Source organism: Oncorhynchus clarkii, chromosome 18, assembly GCF_045791955.1.
Source record: "Oncorhynchus clarkii lewisi isolate Uvic-CL-2024 chromosome 18, UVic_Ocla_1.0, whole genome shotgun sequence".
In the NCBI taxonomy this organism is placed as follows: domain Eukaryota; kingdom Metazoa; phylum Chordata; class Actinopteri; order Salmoniformes; family Salmonidae; genus Oncorhynchus; species Oncorhynchus clarkii.
This window is the reverse complement of record NC_092164.1, coordinates 40,636,868-40,662,253: the sequence shown is the minus strand read 5'-3', so window position 1 is coordinate 40,662,253 and position 25,386 is coordinate 40,636,868. Positions and strand designations below refer to the sequence as shown.

Here is a 25,386-nt window from a genome sequence, read left to right as displayed (position 1 = left end):
CACATACATTTATACTGACTCTACACAAACCACTCACATGCAAGTTGCTGCTACTCTGTTGATCTTATATCCTGTTTCCTAGTCACCTTACCTCTATACATACAGTATCTACTCCCATCACTCCAGTATCCCTGCGCATCGTAAATAAGCATTTCACTACACCCGCAATAATTTTTACATTTTTTAAAATTTATTTCACCTTTATTTAACCAGGTAGGCAAGTTGAGAACAAGTTCTCATTTACAATTGCGACCTGGCCAAGATAAAGCAAAGCAGTTCGACACATACAACGACACAGAGTTACACATGGAGTAAAACAAACATACAGTCAATAATACAGTATAAACAAGTCTATATACGATGTGAGCAAATGAGGTGAGATAAGGGAGGTAAAGGCAAAAAGGCCATGGTGGCAAAGTAAATACAATATAGCAAGTAAAACACTGGAATGGTAGATTTGCAATGGGAGAATGTGCAAAGTAGAAATAAAAAATAATGGGGTGCAAAGGAGCAAAATAAATAAATAAATTAAATACAGTAGGGAAAGAGGTAGTTGTTTGGGCTAAATTAAAGGTGGACTATGTACAGGTGCAGTAATCTGTGAGCTGCTCTGACAGTTGGTGCTTAAAGCTAGTGAGGGAGATAAGTGTTTCCAGTTTCAGAGATTTTTGTAGTTCGTTCCAGTCATTGGCAGCAGAGAACTGGAAGGAGAGGCGGCCAAAGAAAGAATTGGTTTTGGGGGTGACTAGAGAGATGGAGAAATGAGAGATAGAGAAATGCTGGAGCGTGTGCTGCAGGTGGGAGATGCAATGGTGACCAGCGAGCTGAGATAAGGGGGGACTTTACCTAGCAGGGTCTTGTAGATGACATGGAGCCAGTGGGTTTGGCGACGAGTATGAAGCGAGGGCCAGCCAACGAGAGCGTACAGGTCGCAATGGTGGGTAGTATATGGGGCTTTGGTGACAAAACGGATTGCACTGTGATAGACTGCATCCAATTTGTTGATTAGGGTATTGGAGGCTATTTTGTAAATGACATCGCCAAAGTCGAGGATTGGTAGGATGGTCAGTTTTACAAGGGTATGTTTGGCAGCATGAGTGAAGGATGCTTTGTTGCGAAATAGGAAGCCAATTCTAGATTTAACTTTGGATTGGAGATGTTTGATATGGGTCTGGAAGGAGAGTTTACAGCCTAACCAGACACCTAAGTATTTGTAGTTGTCCACGTATTCTAAGTCAGAGCCGTCCAGAGTAGTAATGTTGGACAGGTAGCGATCGGTTGAAGAGCATGCATTTACTTTTACTTACCCGCAATAATATCTGCTAAATATGTGTATGTGACCAATAAGATGTGATGTGATTTTGATCTGACCCTGTATATAGTATGCTTACTTACTTATTGTGTTCTTCATATTTCTTCTTCTTTCTTGTGTATTTTTCTAGTACTACATTGTTATTTGATTATTGTATTGTTGGGTTTTGAGAATGCAAGAAAGTCATTTCACTGTACTTGTTGCAAGTGATATTAAAAAACGTGAAACTTGAAATAAATAGTGTGGTGCGTTGCATGTGAGGGCAATGTAGCATAATATGTGAAGTACTAATTAGAAGGTGCCTGTTGACGCAAACAGGGACTTGATATTCATTCATGCTCTAAAAGGTACACCAGAAATGCACCTAAATGCCCATTCATGTACATCAATCCATCTGAACAATACAGCTTGTCACATTTGTCATATTTCCCAGCATGCTCTGTTGAAAGTGGATTTATTTTAAATAATGGTTTGTTCCAATATCTGTGTTTTCACATGTACATTGATTGTTTCTGTGTTCTATACTAATCCAATCTGTACGGTGCCTTCAGAAAGTATTCACGACCCCTTTCACTTTTTCCACATTTTGTTGCGTTACAGCCTAAAAGAATTTCAAATTAATTCAATTGAGATTGTGTGTCACTAAACTACACACAATACCCCATAACGTCAAAGTGGAATTCTGTTTTTAGAAATCCTTACAAATTAATTTTAAAAAATGTAAGCTGTAATGTCTCGAGTCAATAAGTATTCAATTATTTTGTTAAAGGCAAGCCTAAATAACTTCAGGAGTAAAACATGTGCTCAACTAGTTACATAATAAGTTGCATGGACTCACTCTGTGTGCAGTAATAGTGTTTAACATGATTATTAAATGACTACGCCATCACCGTGTCCCGCACTTGTAAGATTTCTAAGTCCAGCAGTGAATTTCAAGCACTGATTCAACCACAAAGACCAGGGAGGTGTTCCTATGGTTCGCAAAGAAGGGCACCTATTGTTAGATAGATGGTATAAAAAAAAGAAGACATTGAATATCCCTTTGAGCGTGGTGAGGTTATTCATTTTACACTTTGGATGGTGTATCAATACAGCCAGTCACTTCATAGATACAGGAGCCCTTCCTAAATCAGTTGCTGGAGAGGAAGAAAACCCCTCAGGGATTTCCCCATTAGAACAGTTACAGAGTTTAATAGCTGTGAGAGGAGATAAGTGAGCACCACTCTTCATATTTTCAAGAATAGTGGTGGTTGCATCATGTTATGGGTATGCTTGTCATCGGCAAGGACTTGGTCTTTTTGGGGGATAAAAATAAACGTAGTAGAGCAAAATCCTGGAGGAAATCCTGGTTGTCTGCTTTCCAACAAACACTGAGAGACAAATACACCTTTCAGCAGGACAATAACCTAAAACAGAACCTTCGTAACTCAAAGGAAGGAAACTGAAAGAGAAATGTACTCTGCTGGAGTTTAAACAACACAGTAAAGTGTCAAGGGATTCGGCAAGGGATTCGGTTAAAAATGACACTGAAAAGAGTGAAATGGCAATTTGAGTTACAGTGCCTTGCGAAAGTATTCGGCCCCCTTGAACTTTGCGACCTTTTGCCACATTTCAGGCTTCAAACATAAAGATATAAAACTGTATTTTTTTGTGAAGAATCAACAACAATTGGGACACAATCATGAAGTGGAACGACATTTATTGGATATTTCAAACTTTTTTAACAAATCAAAAACGGAAAAATTGGGCGTGCAAAATTATTCAGCCCCTTTACTTTCAGTGCAGCAAACTCTCTCCAGAAGTTCAGTGAGGATCTCTGAATGATCCAATGTTGACTTAAATGACTAATGATGATAAATACAATCCACCTGTGTGTAATCAAGTCTCCGTATAAATGCACCTGCACTGTGATAGTCTCAGAGGTCCGTTAAAAGCGCAGAGAGCATCATGAAGAACAAGGAACACACCAGGCAGGTCCGAGATACTGTTGTGAAGAAGTTTAAAGCCGGATTTGGATACAAAAAGATTTCCCAAGCTTTAAACATCCCAAGGAGCACTGTGCAAGCGATAATATTGAAATGGAAGGAGTATCAGACCACTGCAAATCTACCAAGACCTGGCCGTCCCTCTAAACTTTCAGCTCATACAAGGAGACGACTGATCAGAGATGCAGCCAAGAGGCCCATGATCACTCTGGATGAACTGCAGAGATCTACAGCTGAGGTGGGAGACTCTGTCCATAGGACAACAATCAGTCGTATATTGCACAAATCTGGCCTTTATGGAAGAGTGGCAAGAAGAAAGCCATTTCTTAAAGATATCCATAAAAAGTGTTGTTTAAAGTTTGCCACAAGCCACCTGGGAGACACACCAAACATGTGGAAGAAGGTGCTCTGGTCAGATGAAACCAAAATGGAACTTTTTGGCAACAATGCAAAACGTTATGTTTGGCGTAAAAGCAACACATCTGAACACACCATCCCCACTGTCAAACATGGTGGTGGCAGCATCATGGTTTGGGCCTGCTTTTCTTCAGCAGGGACAGGGAAGATGGTTCAAATTGATGGGAAGATGGATGGAGCCAAATACAGGACCATTCTGGAAGAAAACCTGATGGAGTCTGCAAAAGACCTGAGACTGGGACGGAGATTTGTCTTCCAACAAGACAATGATCCAAAACATAAAGCAAAATCTACAATGGAATGGTTCAAAAATAAACATATCCAGGTGTTAGAATGGCCAAGTCAAAGTCCAGACCTGAATCCAATCGAGAATCTGTGGAAAGAACTGAAAACTGCTGTTCACAAATGCTCTCCATCCAACCTCACTGAGCTTGAGCTGTTTTGCAAGGAGGAATGGGAAAAAATGTCAGTCTCTCGATGTGCAAAACTGATAGAGACATACCCCAAGCGACTTACAGCTGTAATCGCAGCAAAAGGTGGCGCTACAAAGTATTAACTTAAGGGGGCTGAATAATTTTGCACGCCCAATTTTTCAGTTTTTGATTTGTTAAAAAAGTTTGAAATATTCAATAAATGTCATTCCACTTCATGATTGTGTCCCACTTGTTGTTGATTCTTCACAAAAACAGACAGTTTTATATCTTTATGTTTGAAGCCTGAAATGTGGCAAAAGGTTGCAAAGTTCAAGGGGGCCGAATACTTTCGCAAGGCACTGTACATTTAAGAAACCCACTGAGAGTTGGATGTTTAATCCATTTAGTGTCGTTATAACTCCAAAAATATAAAAACCATGACCAGAGTCCTTTTAACACAAAATGAGGATAGGAAAATATAAACCCCAAAATAGAGTTAAACACATAATCAAATTGAAATATGCCTTTGGCCTAGTGTCAGCCAATGCACAACAGAACATGCCCAGCCCTTCTGAAGTGAGTAGACCGGCCAGCTGAGCATTCCCATAGCTTAGCCACATCAAGGGTTTTATAACAGCAGAAATAGCATGCTATCATATCGCCGCAGTCCCACGCTACTGCCTCTGAAATATTCCGTCCCTTGTGTCCCTAAAAGCCTTTCGTTGTCATGTTATCTTTCTAAGTAACCATGTGCGCTGTGCGTTCATCTGCATAGGAACGGCACATTCGCTTCAGAGACATGGTTCCTCCTCTGCAGCTTCTGAACGTGCCGTTGCTTTGTTGCGCCGTGGTTGTAATAAATAAGATGTATTTTTTTGTGCTGTTGCTAACCATGACAAGGAGCATGACAAGGAGCTGACAAGGAGCTGGGCCATGACAAGGAGCAAGTTGCAACCACCCTCCAATTGAACAAGTTCTCCTCCTCCGAGGCAAGCATGGCAACGTGGAGCAGTGAGTGAAGTGAGGAAATGATTTTTTTCTCTCTCCTGCCTCCCCATGTTGTCATTGGGTTCTTTTATACATGCTATGACCTGATGTTGTGCTTCAGTATTCCCGCTCTTGTTGGTTACAGTAGTGTGCAGTAACTACCTGTCTGTAGTTGTCATCTTACATCCATTCACATGTATTTGGGTCATATTTAGCGATTATCATTATGAAGTCCTCTCATATAAAAGAAACGTCTGAAAACGGGGGCCAGGCAGTAGCATTTTTGCTCCAGGCTCCAGTATTACTAATGCCATCACTGGAGCGTCCTTATTAATCCATTTGATTCAGTGGGGCCACGCTATAGCCAGATGCTGCAAGGCTATTGAGTCACAATGGAGCACGGAGCAGCCCCTCCCCCCACAGCCCATACTCCTCTACTCTCTCTCTCTCTGTCTCTCTACCTCCCTTCTAACAGAGGAATCAGGTGATAGGGATCTTCTACACAGTCACATCTGCTCAACCATATAACCTTTAAACTGTTAATCCCTCTGCTTAAACAGGGCTACTGGCAAGAACACTCCTCTAATACAAAATGGATGGGGTGCTAAATGAATTGAATCCTCGTTGCGAGTGCACAGCAGTAAAGATGGAGCCATGCTTCACGTTCGTAATCATGTATAATTAAATTTGAATACTTAATTCAGTCCTAATGGGTAATATGATAAAAATGCAATTCTGCCCCTAGGGACGCAAATCAGTAGTTAAAAGGAAAGTGATGAAAGACAAAGGGAATTCGGTGTAAATTATTTATTTAACTTATGCATACATTAGTAATTTATCAATTGCTGTAAATAAAATCTATTTATGTAGATTGCTTGAGACATTTTAACCACTTTTCACCTCTTTCTGGCAGAGTTGCTATATGCTGGTCTTTGGCTTAGTTCAGATTACAAAGCAGTGGTAGAGATCTCTTTCGTTATCAACATTAGGCCTACTGTATTGCATGTTGTCATGTGCACCAAAGCCATAATTGCTGCTTAAGGGACACACATAATCAAATAAACTGATAAACCGCAATCACACATGAGTGATTGTAACCGTATGTGAGGTGAGCCTGGTGTAATGGCGCGATGTTTGTCCTGTCCTAGATGCACTGTGCATGGTAATATCAACTCAGTGACCTATGAATCACATTTTGGCAGTCAGCCAATGACATGGCGGAAAATACTGACCATGTGACTAAACCAGGACATGACACTAAAAACATTGATTTCCACCCTATTTTGGTATGAAATAGTGCAGTGCAACTAACCCATCTTCAAATCTCCAAATGTAACATTTTTGTGCTCTGAAAACCTTTCAGAAGCTTTCATCATCTCTCTCTCATTAAATCATTGATCCTCTTGTTGTGAGATTAACCTGTGCACCTTTTGGAAGAGAGACAGAAGAACTGTTAAAATCATCTTCCCACCTGATTAGAAGTGCAACAAACACTACAGAGACCCAACATGACGCCTGCGATTATAATCCCATTATAGCATTTCTCCTCGGAAGCTGATCAGAGTTAACGAGCATGTTCTCTTGCTGGCTTCCGCACACGCAGGCTTTGGTAGACCACAGAACCCCAATTAACCGAAACAACCGAGGAATTCTGAGCACAAGCAAGAGACCATGCTACATGACCTGAAAATAGAAGTGCATTTAATAAAGCGAAGCAGTTAGTCACTTGATATCCTGGCAATCAAAGTGGTCTGTGAGTTTTAGCTATACATGTCAGGAATCCAGCTTGGCAAATTAATCAGTTTGATTGCAGAATGTTAACATCTTGAATCTGTCCCTGGAATACTATTGCTCAGCTCAGGACACAGAGGGAAAGAGGACATAACACGCTCAGAGTAAGAGAAAGATCGCCTTTTGCATTCGGTCTGAGAAGACCAACAACTACAATACTAGGTTTCTGACTGGGGGAAATCTTGTCGCTTTTCAAGGTCATTGGGCTGGACTGCACCGTTGTCAATAACTGAAGCTAACCGAAAGAGAGAAATCCCAGGCATCTTCTCCATGTATGCATTTCAGACTGAAATAATGCTCCTCAGACAATGTTTCCACGCAAACGTTCTCATTCCATTTGTCCACTATAAAAACGCATTTCATACTTCTATTTACAGTGCAAAGCATTTTGCAATGAAACCTAATCGACCTCTGGCGGATAATAAATGTAAATACATGAACAGCATGACTTTCCTTGGGGGTGTCAGTGTCACCGAGGCCGGGCACCCCCACTCTAGCCTTGTTTATGCCTCTCAGTCTGAGTCACCCCCCATCCACAAAGCAGGATTAAGTTCTGCTCTGCTTCCACAGCCCAGACGCCCATCCCTCCATCCACAGAGTGGACCACAGAGCCTTTGACAAAGGGAACAAAAACCGATGCCCAGAATCATATTATGAGGTCAAGGTCCATCTAACCTATTCACACCAGCAAGGAAACAGCCTTGCTAATAAAATAATTCTGTCATGACTTGCTCAGCTTAATTTGACTAGTATACGGTATGGAAACAAGGATCAAGATAGAACAGTGTAAAATGAGCAGTAAAGCCTAAAAGCTTTGTGCTTCAACACTGGCAAGCAATGACAACAAAAACGTGACAGAACATTTACTGAAGGTACTCCATGCCCCTAGTGCTCTTTCTTATTGTCTTTGTTTGGAGAGAAGCCAGCATGCTTTTCAGCTGTGTTGGCGACAGAGTCACTGGTCCCCCAGCCTATAGTCCTGTGGCGGTGTTGGGGGCCTCTCCATTGTTTTCTTTTCGGAGCGGCGGTTTAGTGACTGCGTCTGCAGCTCCTTCACCTCCTCCAGCACCTCCTTAGCCTGACGCCAGGAGGAGACGGCTTCCTGCAGAAGACGCTCCGCCTCCGCCCGTCTACTCTCCAAATCACAGTCACTGATAAGTGAGTGTGCACTCTTACTATGGGGCGAGTCATTACCTTTCAGACGGAGCGGGTCAGCACCCTTCAGACGGGGAGAGTCAGCACCCTTCAGACGGGGCGAGTGAGCACCCTTCGGACAAGTTGAGCCGATACTCTTCAGACTCTGAGAATTCTTGCCAATTATATTTAGCGAGTCCTTACCCCTCAGAACAGGAGAATCAGTATCCTTGATGCGAGGCGAGACAGAATCCTTCAGACTAGATGAGTCAAAACTTTTTGAAAACGGTGAACCAATGTTCTTGAGACGTGGGGATTCAGAACCCTTCAGACTTGGCGAGTGTGTTTCCATGAAATGGGAAGAATCAGCAGCCCTGAGACGGGGAGAGTCCTTACCCCTCAAATTAGGAGAGTCATCACTCTTTGAATGGGGTGAGTCTGTACATTTTGAGCGGGACTTCTTGCCCTTCATACGAGGCGAGTCTTTCCCCTTCAAACGAGGCGAGTCTTTTACCCTCAAACGTGGGGAGTCACTATTCTTACTGCGAGGTGAGCCTGAGGCCCTGGAGTGAGGAGACTCAGAGCCTCTCAGATGGTGCAAGCGAGGCGAGTCAATGCCCTTCAGATAGGGCGAGTCAATTCCCTTTGCATGTTGCAGTTCCTCCAATCGCATTTCTTCCAGCAGTTCCTGAGCCCTCTGCATTTTCTGGGCGATAAGACTCTGCAGTTGTCCAACAGGCTGGACAGGTTCATCTGTGGGGCGAGGGCGAAGGACACCTCTGACTGGCCGTGAGGAAAGGACCTCGTCCATGGAGGCACAGCGGCTCCTACCCTGGGCACTGAACCTCTTCCCTGGTTGAGGGGTGTGGGATTGAGCCTCAAGATGGTGCGCCTGGCCCCAGGAGAGCTCGCTCCCGCGGGGCAGGCTGCCCGTCTTGGGTACCCTTGGGTCCCTTGTGGTGACACAGAGTTTGGAGACATCTGTGCCAGAACGCTGACGACCTGTGGTCCGTTTGTCTAGGTCAACCCGGAAGTTATTTTCCCAGAAGCCTTCTTCCTCATCATCTGGGGTGGAGCCATTTTCCTCGTGGACAAGGTCAAGGGTCAACATTCCGTCTGAAGAGGTGGATGCCTAGGGAGAGCACAAGAGAGTTTAGCATTCATTGAAACAGACCAGGATAAATCCTTACAATACAAACAGTACAATTTCTTATTTGCCTTTCACAAATAAAATATTGACTTGGAACTAAAATGTCAGTGTTAGCCAAGGTAGCAACACCCACCACAGCCATGAGGTGTCCCCGGGTGGGCAAGCGCCGTGCATGGGGAATCTTGACACGATCACGTGTAGGGTGCACCAGGACACTGTCCTCTTCAATTGTGACCTATGGAGACAATCAGAAATAGATAGCTTTTTTTTTTACATTCAGAATAACATAAATGTATATTTGTGGAGAGAAAGTTGGGAATGGATGAAAGAGTATAAGGTTATAGGAGCAACAAGTAACTTCCCCTTAGCATGAGCTGAAGATGTAATGTAGAGAACAGTAGAGTGCATTAGAGCAGAGTACATTGCTGGGTGTTGGAATTCAACCTGCTGTGCGAAAGCAGGCACTTCACACTATGGTGGCTGCAGAGTTCATTCTCACTTCTCGACGATCTCTAAATACGGAAGATGGATTTTTCACCCTATAGTGTGTGATGGGGAGGGACTGTTTGATCGAGAGGCACGAGGAAAACCGGTGGGTGTCGGCAGGGACGGAGCGTTAACGAGGACTGTTCCCGACGGAGATGGATGAGTCAGCGAGGAAACACTTTGATCTCTCATCCACGCCTGGGGAGATACCGCTTACTTTCGCTTTTGTCTAAATTCACCAATTTTACATAGTGGGCCTAGCAACTGCAACGGCTAAATTTGTCTGCAAACTTTTTAAGGCTGGCCGTGGGGGCGTTTTGAGTGTCGGTGGTTTAATTTGAAATCATAAATGTTGCATGAGAGACATGATAATGAGAGAGAAAAATAAGGGAAGCTGTAGAAAGCTGGGGAGAAGTGAGAGCTGGCGACATAGCGACAGAGAAGGGGAGGAGAAGAGTGACTGACATACCTCGTCAAAAATGCGGTTCTTGGCTTTGATGATGGCTGTATTGAGGGCATTGACCCACGACTCCTTCTCCTCGGGGCTAACGGCCAAAAACACAAGATTGGGCACCTGAGGAAAGGACAGAATCGATTGAGTGGTTGAAAGAAGAGAAAGGGATCCTCCCAATATTCACCCTTCTTCCTACAGTAAGTGTGCACTTGCACACTCTCATCATGGATTTAAAAGCAATAAATGAGTGGAAGCATTGGCTTGGAGGGAGATTTGGAACGTAGCCAGTGTGTGAGAGATGGAAAGGGGGACAGGAAGCTTAATGGGGCGGCTTTGCCTAAATCGCCAAGAAAAGGAGATTGCGCCTCACTAAATGTTAAAGATGGCTCTTATCTAAAGCAGGGTCTAAGCTGTAAACTGGAGGAAGAATCTCTGCAAAGCTTGACACAAATAGGTAAATTGAGCATCTGCCCTTAATCCAGTTACATCTTCTTGTGTATAATTAAAATCTACTCTCAAACACACACTTCCCCCTTCCATTCCCGACACGTAGTTACAGAATATCACACTACGACAGTGAACAATGAAGTGAAATGAACCAGCAGCTGGTGCCGAGATCGAGAGGAACTGCAGTGGGTCAGAAGTGACAACTTCTGTGGGTGGAATCTCTATAGGATTTGGCCGTTATAGAGAATGCCTCTTCAGTGGTAATGGGATTCTGTGGATTATGTCTTTCTGGAGAAATCCACCAATCCCGGTCTGCGGTGGGGGTGTGTTAATGTTCAATCCAATGTGGCAACACAACCATATCATCTCCCAGCGAGAAAATTGAAGAAATGCCATCAGCTAGACACATTTTTTTTGCACCTTCTTGAACGGACTATGCACACACAGTGGACTCTACCCACACACTGACACCCCAACACACACACACACTTTCACCACATACACTCAGTGGCCAGTTTATTAGGTACAACTATCTCGTACCGGGTCGGACATCCCTTTGCCTCCAGAACAGCCGGAATTCTTCAGGGCATTGAAACGTTGCTCAATTGGTATCAAGGGACCTAACGTGTGCCAGGAAAACATTCACCGCACCATTACACCACTGCCACCAGCCTGCACCGTCGACACCAATACCGACAACAAAACTTGTACATGTTGATCATGTATTTTGTGTAAAACATGTAAATAGCTACACGTAACCCACTCCCCTCAAAAAAAGAACATGAAATTATGCTTACTGAGGCATGAAGTGCAGTAGGTTGAACAGTTTGGTTGACAACAGGACATGTGTAGGTAATTGCGCTTATGCTTAATAGCCGACTAAGGGAATACAATAGTGCGAACAGTTTTGTGTACAACATGAAGTTTGTAGGCTACACCAGCTACCGGACAAAGGCGATCAAGGAAGGGGGACCGGCAGTGAAGCAGTCAGCACAGCAGCTACGTAGGTAGCGGAGTGGACACAGCAGCTACGTGGGTAGCGGAGTGGACACAGCAGCTACGTGGGTAGCGGAGTGGACACAGCAGCTACATAGGTAGCGGAGTGGACACAGCAGCTACGTAGGTAGCGGAGTGGCCACAGCAGCTACGTAGGTAGCGGAGTGGACACAGCAGAAAACAAGGTCGGAGGTCAACACAGGCTTGGGAGATACGTTATGTGTTTTGTTTCTATGAGATAACATGTCATGTTAACATGACCTTCATGAATTATGAAGCCTTTACGTCCTTATTTTTGGCGTTTATCCCAAAACGCTATTCATTTCCCCGTAGGCTTTGTCCAATGAACCATGGCAGGATGTAGTTCCTACAAAAAGACGGCATTACTATTTCTCTCTATTGAGATACAAAATATCGGTGTCCGTAGCCACTCCGTTATCTTTAACTCTGCATTGTTGGAAAAGGACCCGTAAGTAAGCATTTCACTGGTAGTCTACACCTGTTGTATAGGCAGCATGTGACAAATACAATTTGATTGATTTGATTTTGAACGTGTACTCAAAATATCATACTCTCTCTTTACAGAAAACCACAAACTATGTCTGAGGATAAACTTGCCTCAAGTTTCAGTTTTCAGCCAAATTAAACTTCTAAGTGCATTTTCAGCTAAAATCGACACCTGCAGTAAGGGCTTCTTACTGAGGCCTACGCACCCCAGGCCCTGTGCAACCTCCCTGCCTGACTCCTTCACTTTCCCTGGGCAGAAGGACTCACCATATTCCCAGGCTGCTTGCAGCGAAGCAGGGTGAACCTGCTGTGGTTCTTCTTACTGCGACTCTTGGCCTTGCGCAGCTCCTCAGAGCGTTCGTAGTCAGCCAGGTCAAACAACTCATGGACCTTCCTCTCATCCTTCACCTGGAAACACGCAGACAAAACAGGAAGTAGTTACAACTCAGGTCTATAGAGATGTGCAAGATGGCACTGGCAAATTAGCTTTGTCAATTTGTTTTGAACCTTAAAACATCTGTCTACTACAAAAACACACATATGCACACACACACACACACTCAAACTCTCTCTCTCTCACACACACACACACACACACACACACACACACACACACAAACTCTCTCTCTCACACACCACACACACACACACACACACACACACACGCTCAAACTCTCTCTCTCTCTCACACACACACACACACACACACTGAACAACCTACTATGCATTACAGAAGGTCATCTTGAGTTTAACCCAAGGGTTAAAAGACTAATTATAAACTGGGTGGTTCCGGCCCTGAATGCTGATTGGCTGACAGCCGTGGTATGATCGTATACCATGAGTATGACAAAACATTTATTTTTACTGCTCTAACTACGTTGGTAACCAGTTTATAATAACAATAAAGCACTTCCGCGATGAGTCGTGCCTAAGAACAGCCCTTAGCTGTGGTATATTGGCCATATACCACACCCCCCCATGCCTTATTGCTTAATTACCACTCTTTGTTCCATCAGCCATCAACAGCACAGGGACACACCACGGTGCCTGGGTCAAAATCAACCACTTCTCACATTCGTATCATCCATTATGTTATTGAGGTTTCAAATGAAATGTTCTGAAATACCAGGCCTTAAATGCGTATACAGAAGCTCTTCTGTAGGTGTAACAAAGGTCTTTTTAAGTCCAAATGTCGATACGAAAAAAATCCATTACATGCCTGACATCCTAATGTTACTATGTCATGATCATGCTTTTACACAGAGCATTGAAAGATGTGTTCATTTTCAAAACCTGCTTCCCAATACCGTCAAAGAGCAATAGCCAGACAAATTAGTAGAAAAATGTAGTCTTGGAGCGGGTGTTCCTGTGCTACTCCCCTGCCTCCCATTATTGGTCTCGTGGCCCCGCAGCAAAGTGTCTGTTTAAACACAGATCAATTGTAATCAACAGCGCTGGGGCAGAGACATCGACCCCTCCACTGAGCCTGACTGACAGGTGATTACATACAACCTCACGGGTGGTGGGACCTCCCAGAGAGCCCCATTAGATTCTACATACCAACGGGGTCAATGGGGGTCAAGGCAGGTGTGTGTGTGTTTTGGTGGTGTTGGGGGTCGGTTCTTGACATGGGTACAAGCCTGTGTGCAGGCCTCTTGTGTGAGAACTAAAGGAAGACGCAGAAAAATAAGGTTGAACGTCATTGGAATACATAGCAATGGTGTGTGTGGGTGGATGCGAGTGTGTTTTTGGAAGGGGCAGGGGTGTTCCACTTTCATCTTGATGCATAGAGATTTTCCACAGCAACAGAGCCCTGCATCAGAGGAATCTGCCAACGTTCGAACGAGACACGGAGCAACTGAGAGCCTCTGTGATCAAAGAAACCACCACATACGGTATCATTATATAATGTGTCGCAGCCTAGTATCAACCGCGGTTAAACCACTAGCAGCCTGAAATGCACTTGTTAGGGCTACATTTGGCCATTTGTGTCTTTTAATTTCATTGAGTAACTCTATTATGCCTAGCGATATACAGTATACTGGATGAGCACAATACATACATCAAAGTGTCGTCCAATTTCTTCATGACAAAACATAGATTCAAACTGTGTCCTACCCGCATGCGGCTACCTTTTCGTTAGCCACCCAAACTGCATTTAAAATGTAGAAGTTAAGCATGAACTGTGTGTGTGTGCGCGCATGTGTGTGCGTGCGTGCGCGTGTGTGTGTGCGTGCGTGCGTGTGTGTGTGTGTGAGAGAGAGACAGAGAGAGACTCTAATATGGGGCAAAAGAAACCCTGAGGATCCATTCTGGAACCCCACCCTCCCATCGATATTTCCCTCCGCTCCTGCTCCCTATATGGAAAAGCAGAGTTGGGGGTGTCAGTGGGGGTTAAATCCTGCACTGAATCACTGAGAATAGCCCAGTAACATACAGCCCTGAAACGCAAAGATACCGAAAGTCTATAATAGCCGGCGGCAGCCCATCCAACAGTAGAATGCAGGGGGAAACCCTAGAGCGAATGGAAAGGCGATGTCCCTTTGGTCACACTCCAAAATCTGGTGGACATGCCTGTAATACCCTGTAATCAAGCCCGAAAGGATTTTAAATAAACCAGGTTGGAATTAAAAGGAGAAATGGATTAAAAGCATATTTTCAATCACTCTGGAAAATGTAATGCAGTTTAGAGCTGGGGAGTTGAAAGAGGCGGGTTTATTTATAATGTAATACTACATATACAGTGCCTTGCGAAAGTATTCGGCCCCCTTGAACTTTGCGACCTTTTGCCACATTTCAGGCTTCAAACATAAAGATATAAAACTGTATTGTTTTGTGAAGAATCAACAACAAGTGGGACACAATCATGAAGTGGAACGACATTTATTGAATATTTCAAACTTTTTTAACAAATCAAAAACTGAAAAATTGGGCGTGCAAAATTATTCAGCCCCTTTACTTTCAGTGCAGCAAACTCTCTCCAGAAGTTCAGTGAGGATCTCTGAATGATCCAATGTTGACCTAAATGACTAATGATGATAAATACAATCCACCTGTGTGTAATCAAGTCTCCGTATAAATGCACCTGCACTGTGATAGTCTCAGAGGTCCGTTAAAAGCGCAGAGAGCATCATGAAGAACAAGGAACACACCAGGCAGGTCCGAGATACTGTTGTGAAGAAGTTTAAAGCCGGATTTGGATACAAAAAGATTTCCCAAGCTTTAAACATCCCAAGGAGCACTGTGCAAGCGATAATATTGAAATGGAAGGAGTATCAGACCACTGCAAATCTACCAAGACCTGGCCATCCCTCTAAACTTTCAGCTCATACAAGGAGAAGACTGATCAGAGATGCAGCCAAGAGGCCCATGATCACTCTGGATGAACTGCAGAGATCTACAGCTGAGGTGGGAGACTCTGTCCAAAGGACAACAATCAGTCGTATATTGCACAAATCTGGCCTTTATGGAAGAGTGGCAAGAAGAAAGCCATTTCTTAAAGATATCCATAAAAAGTGTTGTTTAAAGTTTGCCACAAGCCACCTGGGAGACACACAAAACATGTGGAAGAAGGTGCTCTGGTCAGATGAAACCAAAATTGAACTTTTTGGCAACAATGCAAAACGTTATGTTTGCCGTAAAAGCAACACAGCTGAACACACCATCCCCACTGTCAAACATGGTGGTGGCAGCATCATGGTTTGGGCCTGCTTTTCTTCAGCAGGGACAGGGAAGATGGTTAAAATTGATGGGAAGATGGATGGAGCCAAATACAGGACCATTCTGGAAGAAAACCTGATGGAGTCTGCAAAAGACCTGAGACTGGGACGGAGATTTGTCTTCCAACAAGACAATGATCCAAAACATAAAGCAAAATCTACAATGGAATGGTTCAAAAATAAACATATCCAGGTGTTAGAATGGCCAAGTCAAAGTCCAGACCTGAATCCAATCGAGAATCTGTGGAAAGAACTGAAAACTGCTGTTCACAAATGCTCTCCATCCAACCTCACTGAGCTCGAGCTGTTTTTCAAGGAGGAATGGGAAAAAATGTCAGTCTCTCGATGTACAAAACTGATAGACATACCCCAAGCGACTTACAGCTGTAATCGCAGCAAAAGGTGGCGCTACAAAGTATTAACTTAAGGGGGCTGAATAATTTTGCACTCCCAATTTTTCAGTTATTGATTTGTTAAAAAAGTTTGAAATATCCAATAAATGTCGTTCCACTTCATGATTGTGTCCCACTTGTTGTTGATTCTTCACAAAAAAATACAGTTTTATATCTTTATGTTTGAAGCCTGAAATGTGGCAAAAGGTCGCAAAGTTCAAGGGGGCCGAATACTTTCGCAAGGCACTGTATATATAATATTCTCAGAACTGGCTTGTAGGTTTTCCTGAAATAACTAGCATAACAAGTGTGAAAAGCTAAACCACCAGGCCTCCCTGCACCAATCATATAGCTTTGTTACATTGACCACATGATATGCTTGACAACCAGTCATATCCATATCATATCATATCCATATCATATCATATCCATATCATATCATATCCAATTACATACGGGTTTCCACCGATAACCCAGTTCTCCACTGATCACATTGATCCGTCGGACCAGCAACAACACTTGCCTTGTCCTTGACCAATGTCAGAGGTGTGTTAGTCCAATTTCATGCTAAGCTCCCCCAGTCAGAGGGTTTCTCTATCAACCACTAAACTTGGTCACACATTCGCCTTCTGTCACAGATGTTGAGCCAATCACATTGCAGTATCTGTAAGCTGCATCAATCGCAAAGATCTTGACCAACTACAAAACACCTTGTCCAACTGTGTCACCACATTTCTTCAAAGCAGGGCCTAAAATCTTACCCCAAGTACCCCTTGGCCTAGGTCATACGGTCCGACGAATACAAGCTTCCCTCACTCTCTCTCTCACTAAATCCTGTTTTGTTTGAGTGTCCTCTTTCATATGCCGTGCAAGTCACCCCTGAAAACCACGAAAACTCTATATATACAGTACATGAACATAGACGGAAATCCCGTCAATTATTCACATAGATCATAGATTGAGTGCTCGTGTTGAAGCACTTTGAGCATTCTACAGGAGCATATCTCTGTCTGCACGTGCCGAGACTACAGAAGAGAACAGAGAGCGCTCTTATGAAAGGTGTATGATGTGCCTAACCCGCAGCCAATAGCACAGCTGTAAGATAAGAACAGAGCGATACGCAGGGTTGATATCGTCGGAGCAGAGAACACGCACCTCCTTAACCTGCTCTCTCAGCACACAGACACACATCTCATGCTCAACAACGACAACATACGCTGCTGTACACTTCACACACCAGCAGCCTTCTATGGACGAACAGACCTCTCTGTAACCCACGCGTCTACGCAGTTCCTGTGCCGTGTAATACACGTTCTTATGGCAGCACGTCTGTGTGGCCAATTGAGTCTCTCCGAGCTATGGTTCTGCAGCCTATTATGGGAAGATGATACAACATTATTCAAAATCCTGCGTTGAGCAGTAGCTGAGTGGGCATAATGTGAAAAATACACCGCAGTTAACAGGCTCTTTGAGATGATGAAACCTTTAATGATATCTTGAAATGTTCAACACAAAAATACTGGAGCTGTTCTCTGAGTAGTTTCCCCTGACACTGCAAAGTAACAGGGAGGTGATGAAATTCAATAGTCTTAAAATACACTAAGTGTACAAAACATTAGAAACACCTTCCTAATATATTCTTGCACCCCCTTTTGCCCTCAGAACAGCCTCAATTCATTGGGGCACGGACTCTACAAGGCATCGAAAGCATTCCACAGGGATGCTGGCCCATGTTGACTCCAATGCTTTCCACAGTTGTGTCAAGTTGACTGGATGTCCTTTGGGTGGTGGACCATTCTGGATACACACGGTAAACTGCTGAGCGTGAAAAACCCAGTTATTGACATACACAAACCGGTGTGCCTGGCACCTACTACCATACCCCATTCAAAAGCACTTAAATATTTTGTCTCGCCCGTTCACCCTCTGAATGGCACACATACAAAATCCATGTCTCAATTGTCTCAAAGCTTAAAAATACTTATTTATCCTGTCTCCTCCCCTTCATCTACACTGATTGAAGTGGATTTAACAAGTGCCATCAATAAGGGATAATGCTTTCACCTGGATTCACCTGGTCAGTCTATGTCATGTCGTGTTCCTAATGTTTGTACACTCAGTATACACTACAGGTCAAAAGTTTTATAACCCCGACTGATCCAAGGGTTTTTATTTATTTGTACTATTTTCTACATTGTAGAATAATAGTGAAGACATCAGAACTATGAAATAACACATATGGAATCATGTAGTAACCAAAAAAGTGTTAAACAAATCTAGATATATTTTATACTTGAGATTCTTCAAATAGCCACCCTTTGTCTTGATGACAGCTTTGCAAACTCTTGGTATTCTTTCAACCAGCTTCACCTGGAATGCTTTTCCAACAGTATTGAAGGAGTTCCCACATGTGCTGAGCACTTGTTGGCTGCATTTCCTTCACTTTGCGGTCCGACTCATCCCAAACCATCTCAATTTGGTTGAGGTCGGGGGATTGTGGAGGCCAGGTCATCTGATGCAGCACTCAATTACTCTCCTTCTTGGTAAAAATAGCCCTTACACAGTGTGTTGGGTCATTGTCCTGCTGAAAAACAAATGATAGTCCCAATAAGCCCAAACCAGATGGGATGGCGTATTGCTGCAGAATACTGTGGTAGCCATGCTGGTAAGAATTCTAAATAAATCACAGACAGTGTCACCAGCAAAGCACCCCCACACCATTACACCTCCTCCTCCATGCTTTACGATGGGAAATACACATGCAGAGATCATCCGTTCACCCACACCGCATCTCACAAAGACACGGCGGTTGGAACCAAAAATGTCCAATTTGTTCCTTGGCACAAGTAAGTCTCTGCTTCTTATTGGTGTCCTTTAGTAGTGGTTTCTTTGCAGCAATTCGACAATGATGGCCTGATTCACAGTCTCCTCTGAACAGTTGATGTTGAGATGTGTCTGTTACTTGATCTCTGTGAGGCATTTATTTTGGCTGCAATTTCTGAGGTTGGTAACTCTAATGAACTTATCCTTTGCACCAGAGGTAACTCCCATTCCTGTGGCAGTCCTCATGAGAGCCAGTTTCATCATAACGCTTGATGGTTTTTGCGACTGCACTTGAAGAAACTTTCAGAGTTTTTTAAATGTTCCTTATTGACCCTCATGTAATGATGGACTGTCGTTTCTCTTTGGTTATTTGAACTGTTCTTGCCATAATATGGACTTGGTCTTCTGTATTCCACCCATACCTTGTCACAACACAACTTATTGGCTAAAATGCATTAAGAAGGAAAGAAATTCCACAAATTAACTTTTAAGAACGCACACCTGTTAATTGACATTCATTCCAGGTGACTACCTCATGAAGCTGGTTGAGAGAATGCCAAGAGTGTGCAAAGCTGTCATCAAGGCAACAGGTGGCTATTTGAAGAATCTCAAATATAAAATATATTTAGATTTGTTGAACACTTTTTTGGTTACCACGTGATTCCATATGTGTTATTTCATAGTTTTGATGTCTTCACTATTATTCTACAATCTAAAAAATAGTAAAAATAAAGAAAAACCCTTGAATGAGTAGGTGTTCTAAAACTTTTAACCGGTAGTGTATATTTGTGTTCTGTGCCGGGTCGGTCTCGTGGTAGTGTTGGTTGCTGACCTCCAGACTATTTCCCCTCCTGCGGCAGGAGTTCATCCCAGTTTACGCCTTAGTTCTCTCTGTAAACTTCCCTCTAAATACAGTATCACCCCCACAATCAAACATTTAAAAAATTGACAAGAGAACATGTTTGTATTAGTGGTCAAATGATTAAGTAAGTTTGAATCTGGGGAAGTACAGTGTAATTTCACCAGCAGTTAACGTCTCAGAGTCCCAGTTGCATGGCTGCAAATCCTCTTATGAGAACCTCTGACACATCGAAACGGTGCCCCGTGTGAAGATGCTTCGAGGTAATAGAACAGTATACCTGCTTACTGTGCTTCCCCCGAGCTTATGTAGCTAATCTTATGAGGCAGCAGACAATTGGCTAGCTTGCACACTCATGCCACAATTCAATCAATTGCAGATAAAGTTAAACTACAATGCTGGTCACGTTTTAACGCAAGTGTTTAACGCATTTAAGCAAATACTCCCGCAAGTTGTACGCTTGACTATGTTGATTCAAAACCACACCTGCTTTGAAATACAGTATAACGTGTTGGACTGAACTCACAGTATGAGTGTCCTTCATCTGTGATTAATAGAAATTATTGGGGCAATTCATTCGGTGATTATGGTTCAAAAGTGTCATTTGTGCTGTAACTTCGCTAACAAAGTGATAGCACACAAAGTGATAGCACTCAAAGTCGATAAGCCATTAAATCAAACTCAAAGAGGGCACTCTATAGGAAAATGAAAAGATTATTCCGGGCCCCAAGAGGCCGTACAGCTGTAGTTACGCTGAGTGTCAGAGATACAAAAGCCTTAGTGTTCATCTTAGCCTTCTGCCCCACTTCGTGAACAGCGTGCTTGTCTTTTCAAAGTTCACATTTGAATAATGCACCACCATTAATCGTGGTTATTAAGAAGTTGCAGCGGAGCACATGACACGCAGGTCAAACAGCACTGAGGGAGCAGTTACCTTCACCTGATAAATAGCTAGCATGCCACTTACCAATTACCCTAATATAAAAATATCTCCTTATCAAAAATAGAATTGTAGTAAGTGTAAAAGGAGCCATCGATGCATTACATAACAGAGCTAAAACATCCCAAAAATTAGAGAGCACGTGTGAGACACGATAAAGAGACCAAAAAAGGGAGAGAACGTGAACAACACTGAATTGATGCGTCCCGTACCACTGGTGAGGATGGTGATGGCATTACACAGCAACTGAACCTCAGCTTCAGCCTGTCTTGTGTGTATAGGGTAGGGTTGAGGGGTGGGGGCATTTGGGGTGCTTGGGGATCCTCAGGCACAGCGAGAGGCGCAGCTGCGTCAGCCATGGGTCTTATGAGATTCTGACACGTGTTTGTTGCTCATCCAGCAGGCTGTAAGGGAGTAGGGTCACAGAAGAAGAAAAAAACGTTGGCTCTAAAATGATCAGGGAAACTGGCATTGCATGCAGCTGGAGCCCTCAGTCCCGCTCTCTCCCTTCAAGGGAAGCCTGTGAGTACCCTGCTGGAGCCTTGTCCACGGTCTTATTCGGGGTTCTGGAATGGACAGCAGGAGCACTCAAAACTCAGTCAGGCCTCTGGGGCTTGAAGATAAGGCGAGAGAGGCATTGCATGTGACTGAATCGTCAAGTGAACCTGCAAAGGTGTCATTGGTCTGTTTGTTTCGTTAGCAAGCGTGACACCTACATCCACAACTGAACCAGATACACATTTTATGAACAAGGTTAGCCTTAACTGAACCTGAACTGAACCAAGTGCATGTCTGCGAGTCATTATCTTTAAATGTTTGTCTTTCATGAGACTTTCTGAGAATCCCATAGAGGAATCATTTAAAGGGCATTATTCCACTTTCAGAAAGACCTGTGCCCTCTCAGCTGTCAGTAGCGTTTATCTCCATGATTACTGCTTGGGGGGAGTATTGAAACAGTGATATCAAACAGAATCTGACCTCAAAAACAAAGAAGACAGAAAAGAATAGAGAATACAGAGATGGATGGCTGATTCTGTCCATGCCCTATAGTGTGGTCATTATCAACAACAAAAAGATACCAGTGCTACTCCCCAGATATGATGGTTCAGCGCCTTTCCACAGAACGAAAGGGTGTGAATTCGCTACATCTCAAGGTTTAACACCGAGGCCATTTGATCTCGAAACTTGTACTGATAAATGAGGTTGTTCACTGGCACCTTTCATGTGATAAAAGCACTTTGACATAAGCCATTACTTTCGGTCAAACAAAATAGTTATTTTTCTATTCGATGGCCAAAACCTGTTGTATTGTAATGGACAGTGTTCTAAATCTGCCCAACAATTATACTGACTCCCCATCCGCCACCAATGCCCATAGTAGTACCCACTAGGCACACACTGGTTGAATCCACGTTGTTTCCAGGTCATTTCAATTAAATTATGTTGAACCAACATGGAATAGATGTTGAATTGACGCATGTGCCCAGTGGGCATTTTGTTGACCTCAGAAGGTGGGAACGTTTGCGTCAGTGAAAGTAATCTGAATTCAGCACATCATTTTTTTTGTGCTTGCATGGGGACTTGTGCTTAGATTTGACAATTTATCCTATTTATTTTCAACAGCTAAGGAACTTCAATCAATTCCATTGTCCCCTTCCCATGGCCTTGATTTCCAGACTTCTAACAGCATCTGTCTATTCAAAACCTAGGGGGACTCCTGGTGAAATGTGTTGCTGGAAACAACAGAGCAAGAGCAGAGAGCTCAGGTGTAGCTTACATTAAAAGGCATTTCACATTTCCACAAAACAAGTTCCTCAGATCTCTGAAACTTGAGAAACCCAAGATGTCCTTCCACAGGCCAAAAAGTCCAAATCCATGTTTTCCTGTCAGAGCTGTCATCTAAATGATGCACCTTGTGGTATTTGTGGTTCATTGGTTTTCAACTGTGTGGTGCACAGACAGACACACACACAGAGCATCTCTACTGAGCAAGGGGAGCGAGCCTGCAACAAAGGAAACCTGAAATATCTACGGCAGTACACACACACACACACACACACACACACACACACACACACACAACACACACACACACACACACACACACACACACACACACACACACACAGGTGGCCAGGTTGTCCGTTTAACAATTTCAAGTACAGGTGCGCCCACTGTAGACACAATTATAGCCTTCACCATTGGAGGCTGCTGAGGAGAGGATGGCTCATAATAATGGCTGGAATGGAGTCAATGGAATGACATCAAACACATGGAAACCACATAGGATGTGTTTGATGCCATTCCATTGTCTCTATTCCAGTCATTATTATGAGCCATCCTCTCCTCAGCAGCCTCCACTGGCCTTCACATAATATTGGAGCACAGTAGGTTGGTGGCAACTTAACTGGGAGGACGGGCTCGTGGTAATGGCTGGAGCCACACATGGTTTGATGCCATTCCATTTGCCCCGTCCCAGCCATTGTTATGAGCCGTCCTCCCCTCAGCAGCCTCCACTGTGGAGGTAAAAGAGAAGTGCATACCTCTTTCTCAGAGATGTACAGATGGTCTCCTCTCAGTATTACAAAACGGTTTTTCCATATTTCCCTGAAAATCCCTTTGCCACAGAACTTGCGGATCCAGCCTACTTTGTCTGGCTGCGATGACAGCTGGTTGACATCTTGAGGACCCTGCATGTTAGAAGTGGAATAAACCCGTTAAAACCTAGTTTAGCTTAACAAGATGTTCGCGAGAGTACAGAGAAAAGACGAGCCCTTTCAAAGGCAAATGACTTTTCAATCTGAGCCTCAGTAAATCCACTCGGGCAACTATGAGTCTCCTCGCGTCTTTTCCAAAAAATCATAACGGTGCGCTCTTCTGTGCGTAAAATTTAAGTGCATGTCTTATAACATCCAGGGTGTGGCAAATAAAATATCTGAAAGCTACCAACCGATACAGCGCAACGGACATCTGACAACACATTGTACTCTTCACTGGAAGATTGCATCCGTATGTTGAGGAAATCCGTGTAATGGCACACAAGGAAATTGATAGGCTACATACAGATTGAATGTGGAACGCATAAGGACATGCCAAACGACGTTTATTTAGGAATTGTATGCTATCAAATGCGTGATATAGACAATGTGTGTGATTTGGCGGCTTATGTGTGCTGTCGTGTCAAAGCGCGCATAATGCCCGATTCTGGGCATATTGCCAGTTATATCCTAGAAAATGTATAGGCTAATGCAAAGATGCATGGCCAAAAACTTGCACCCAATACTTGGAAAAAAAGCTATATCTCACCCGTTTGGCTAGATTGCTCTTCTTCATTATGACAGAATCACTTTTGTGGATGTGAGCCAGGGAGTTCCTACAGTTTTAAGTATTTTCCTTTCTTTCGGAGAAGAGATATTTTTTAATTGCATAAACTGTCTTTCCCTTTATTTTCTCCCCAATCTGTTTCAATAACGGTTTATATTCTTAATTTCGATGACGCGGTCTGTTCGTGCACTGTCCGTTATTACGAGACGGTGGCATCGTCCCTCCACCTCGGTAGGTAGGCTACACTGATCTTAAACAAGCGGGCTGAAAGGGCATTCCCGTTATTAAAGTGCTCGACAGCTCCATCTATTGCGCTGTCGACGTGATGTCACCAAGACCGAGGAAGCCAAAGCGCTCTTACAGTACGTTTGGGAAATAGAAGAGCATGGGTCAGTTGAGAGTAATCAAACCCAGATCCATAACCTGCCCATATGGGAACAATAAACTAAAATCCACAATTGATATCATTATGATAATGACCATTGATTTTTCAATAGAACTTGTATACATTCTTGCATTGGCCAACTAGACTTATCCATACAACATTTCAATTTAAATCATATTACAGGGGGGGGTGAGTATTTGGAGAACCCCATAGAAATATAATCTATTCTTTCCATTATATTTCTAGGAGACCACAACATTTTGTCTAGTGATGGAGACCTTTAAATTACTGTTGCATGCACCCTAGACAGTTAGGTTCATGGTTTTCTGTCATCTATTGATTTAACTCTATTTTCAGCTGTGCCGATTCCATCGCCTCAATATACAGGATCCACAATGAAGAAGAGACAAATGCTGTACATATGACTGCACAGAATTACCTTGGTCATTCGAAACAAACACAAATTGGGCAAATTCTCCTGTCCTAAGACTCATGTCTCTTGAGTTCAGATGGAGGTTGTTGGCAAATTAGAGACATCCTGGGGCAACTTTCCTAGTAGTCATATTCCCATCTACTTATCCTCTAAATATACCGAAACAACTGAACACCGCATTTTTGGACCTCCGATAAGAAAAAGCAGTGTTGTGTAAGTAATCGGCATTAAGCTGCTCAGAGCACAAACTCTGAGCCTTTTCCTGACCTCCAGATCTTTCAGAACACACACCCACAATCTCCAGGGAATGCACTCTGACTGTGGAGTTGCTGCTGTGTTATGGTGAACAGCGTCTTGTTCCTTAGGCAGCAAACGGAAAAACAATTACTTAAAACGGGGCGAGACTGCAATAAGAAACGCTCATTTCCATTT

General features: G+C 43.4%; 1 protein-coding gene across 1 annotated transcript; it reads right to left on the bottom strand.

Moving 5' to 3' along the window:
- Positions 1-6,753: 6,753 nt before the first annotated feature.
- Positions 6,754-24,397, bottom strand: LOC139372639 (pleckstrin homology domain-containing family O member 1-A-like). Its single transcript, XM_071112414.1, has 6 exons — positions 24,119-24,397; positions 23,356-23,502; positions 12,347-12,487; positions 10,145-10,249; positions 9,323-9,424; positions 6,754-9,171 (listed from the first exon to the last, which is right to left on the bottom strand). The coding sequence occupies exons 1-6, from the start codon at positions 24,143-24,145 to the stop codon at positions 7,861-7,863; spliced, it is 1,833 nt and encodes a 610-aa protein (XP_070968515.1). The 5' UTR covers positions 24,146-24,397; the 3' UTR covers positions 6,754-7,860.
- Between the last annotated feature and the right edge of the window lie 989 nt (positions 24,398-25,386).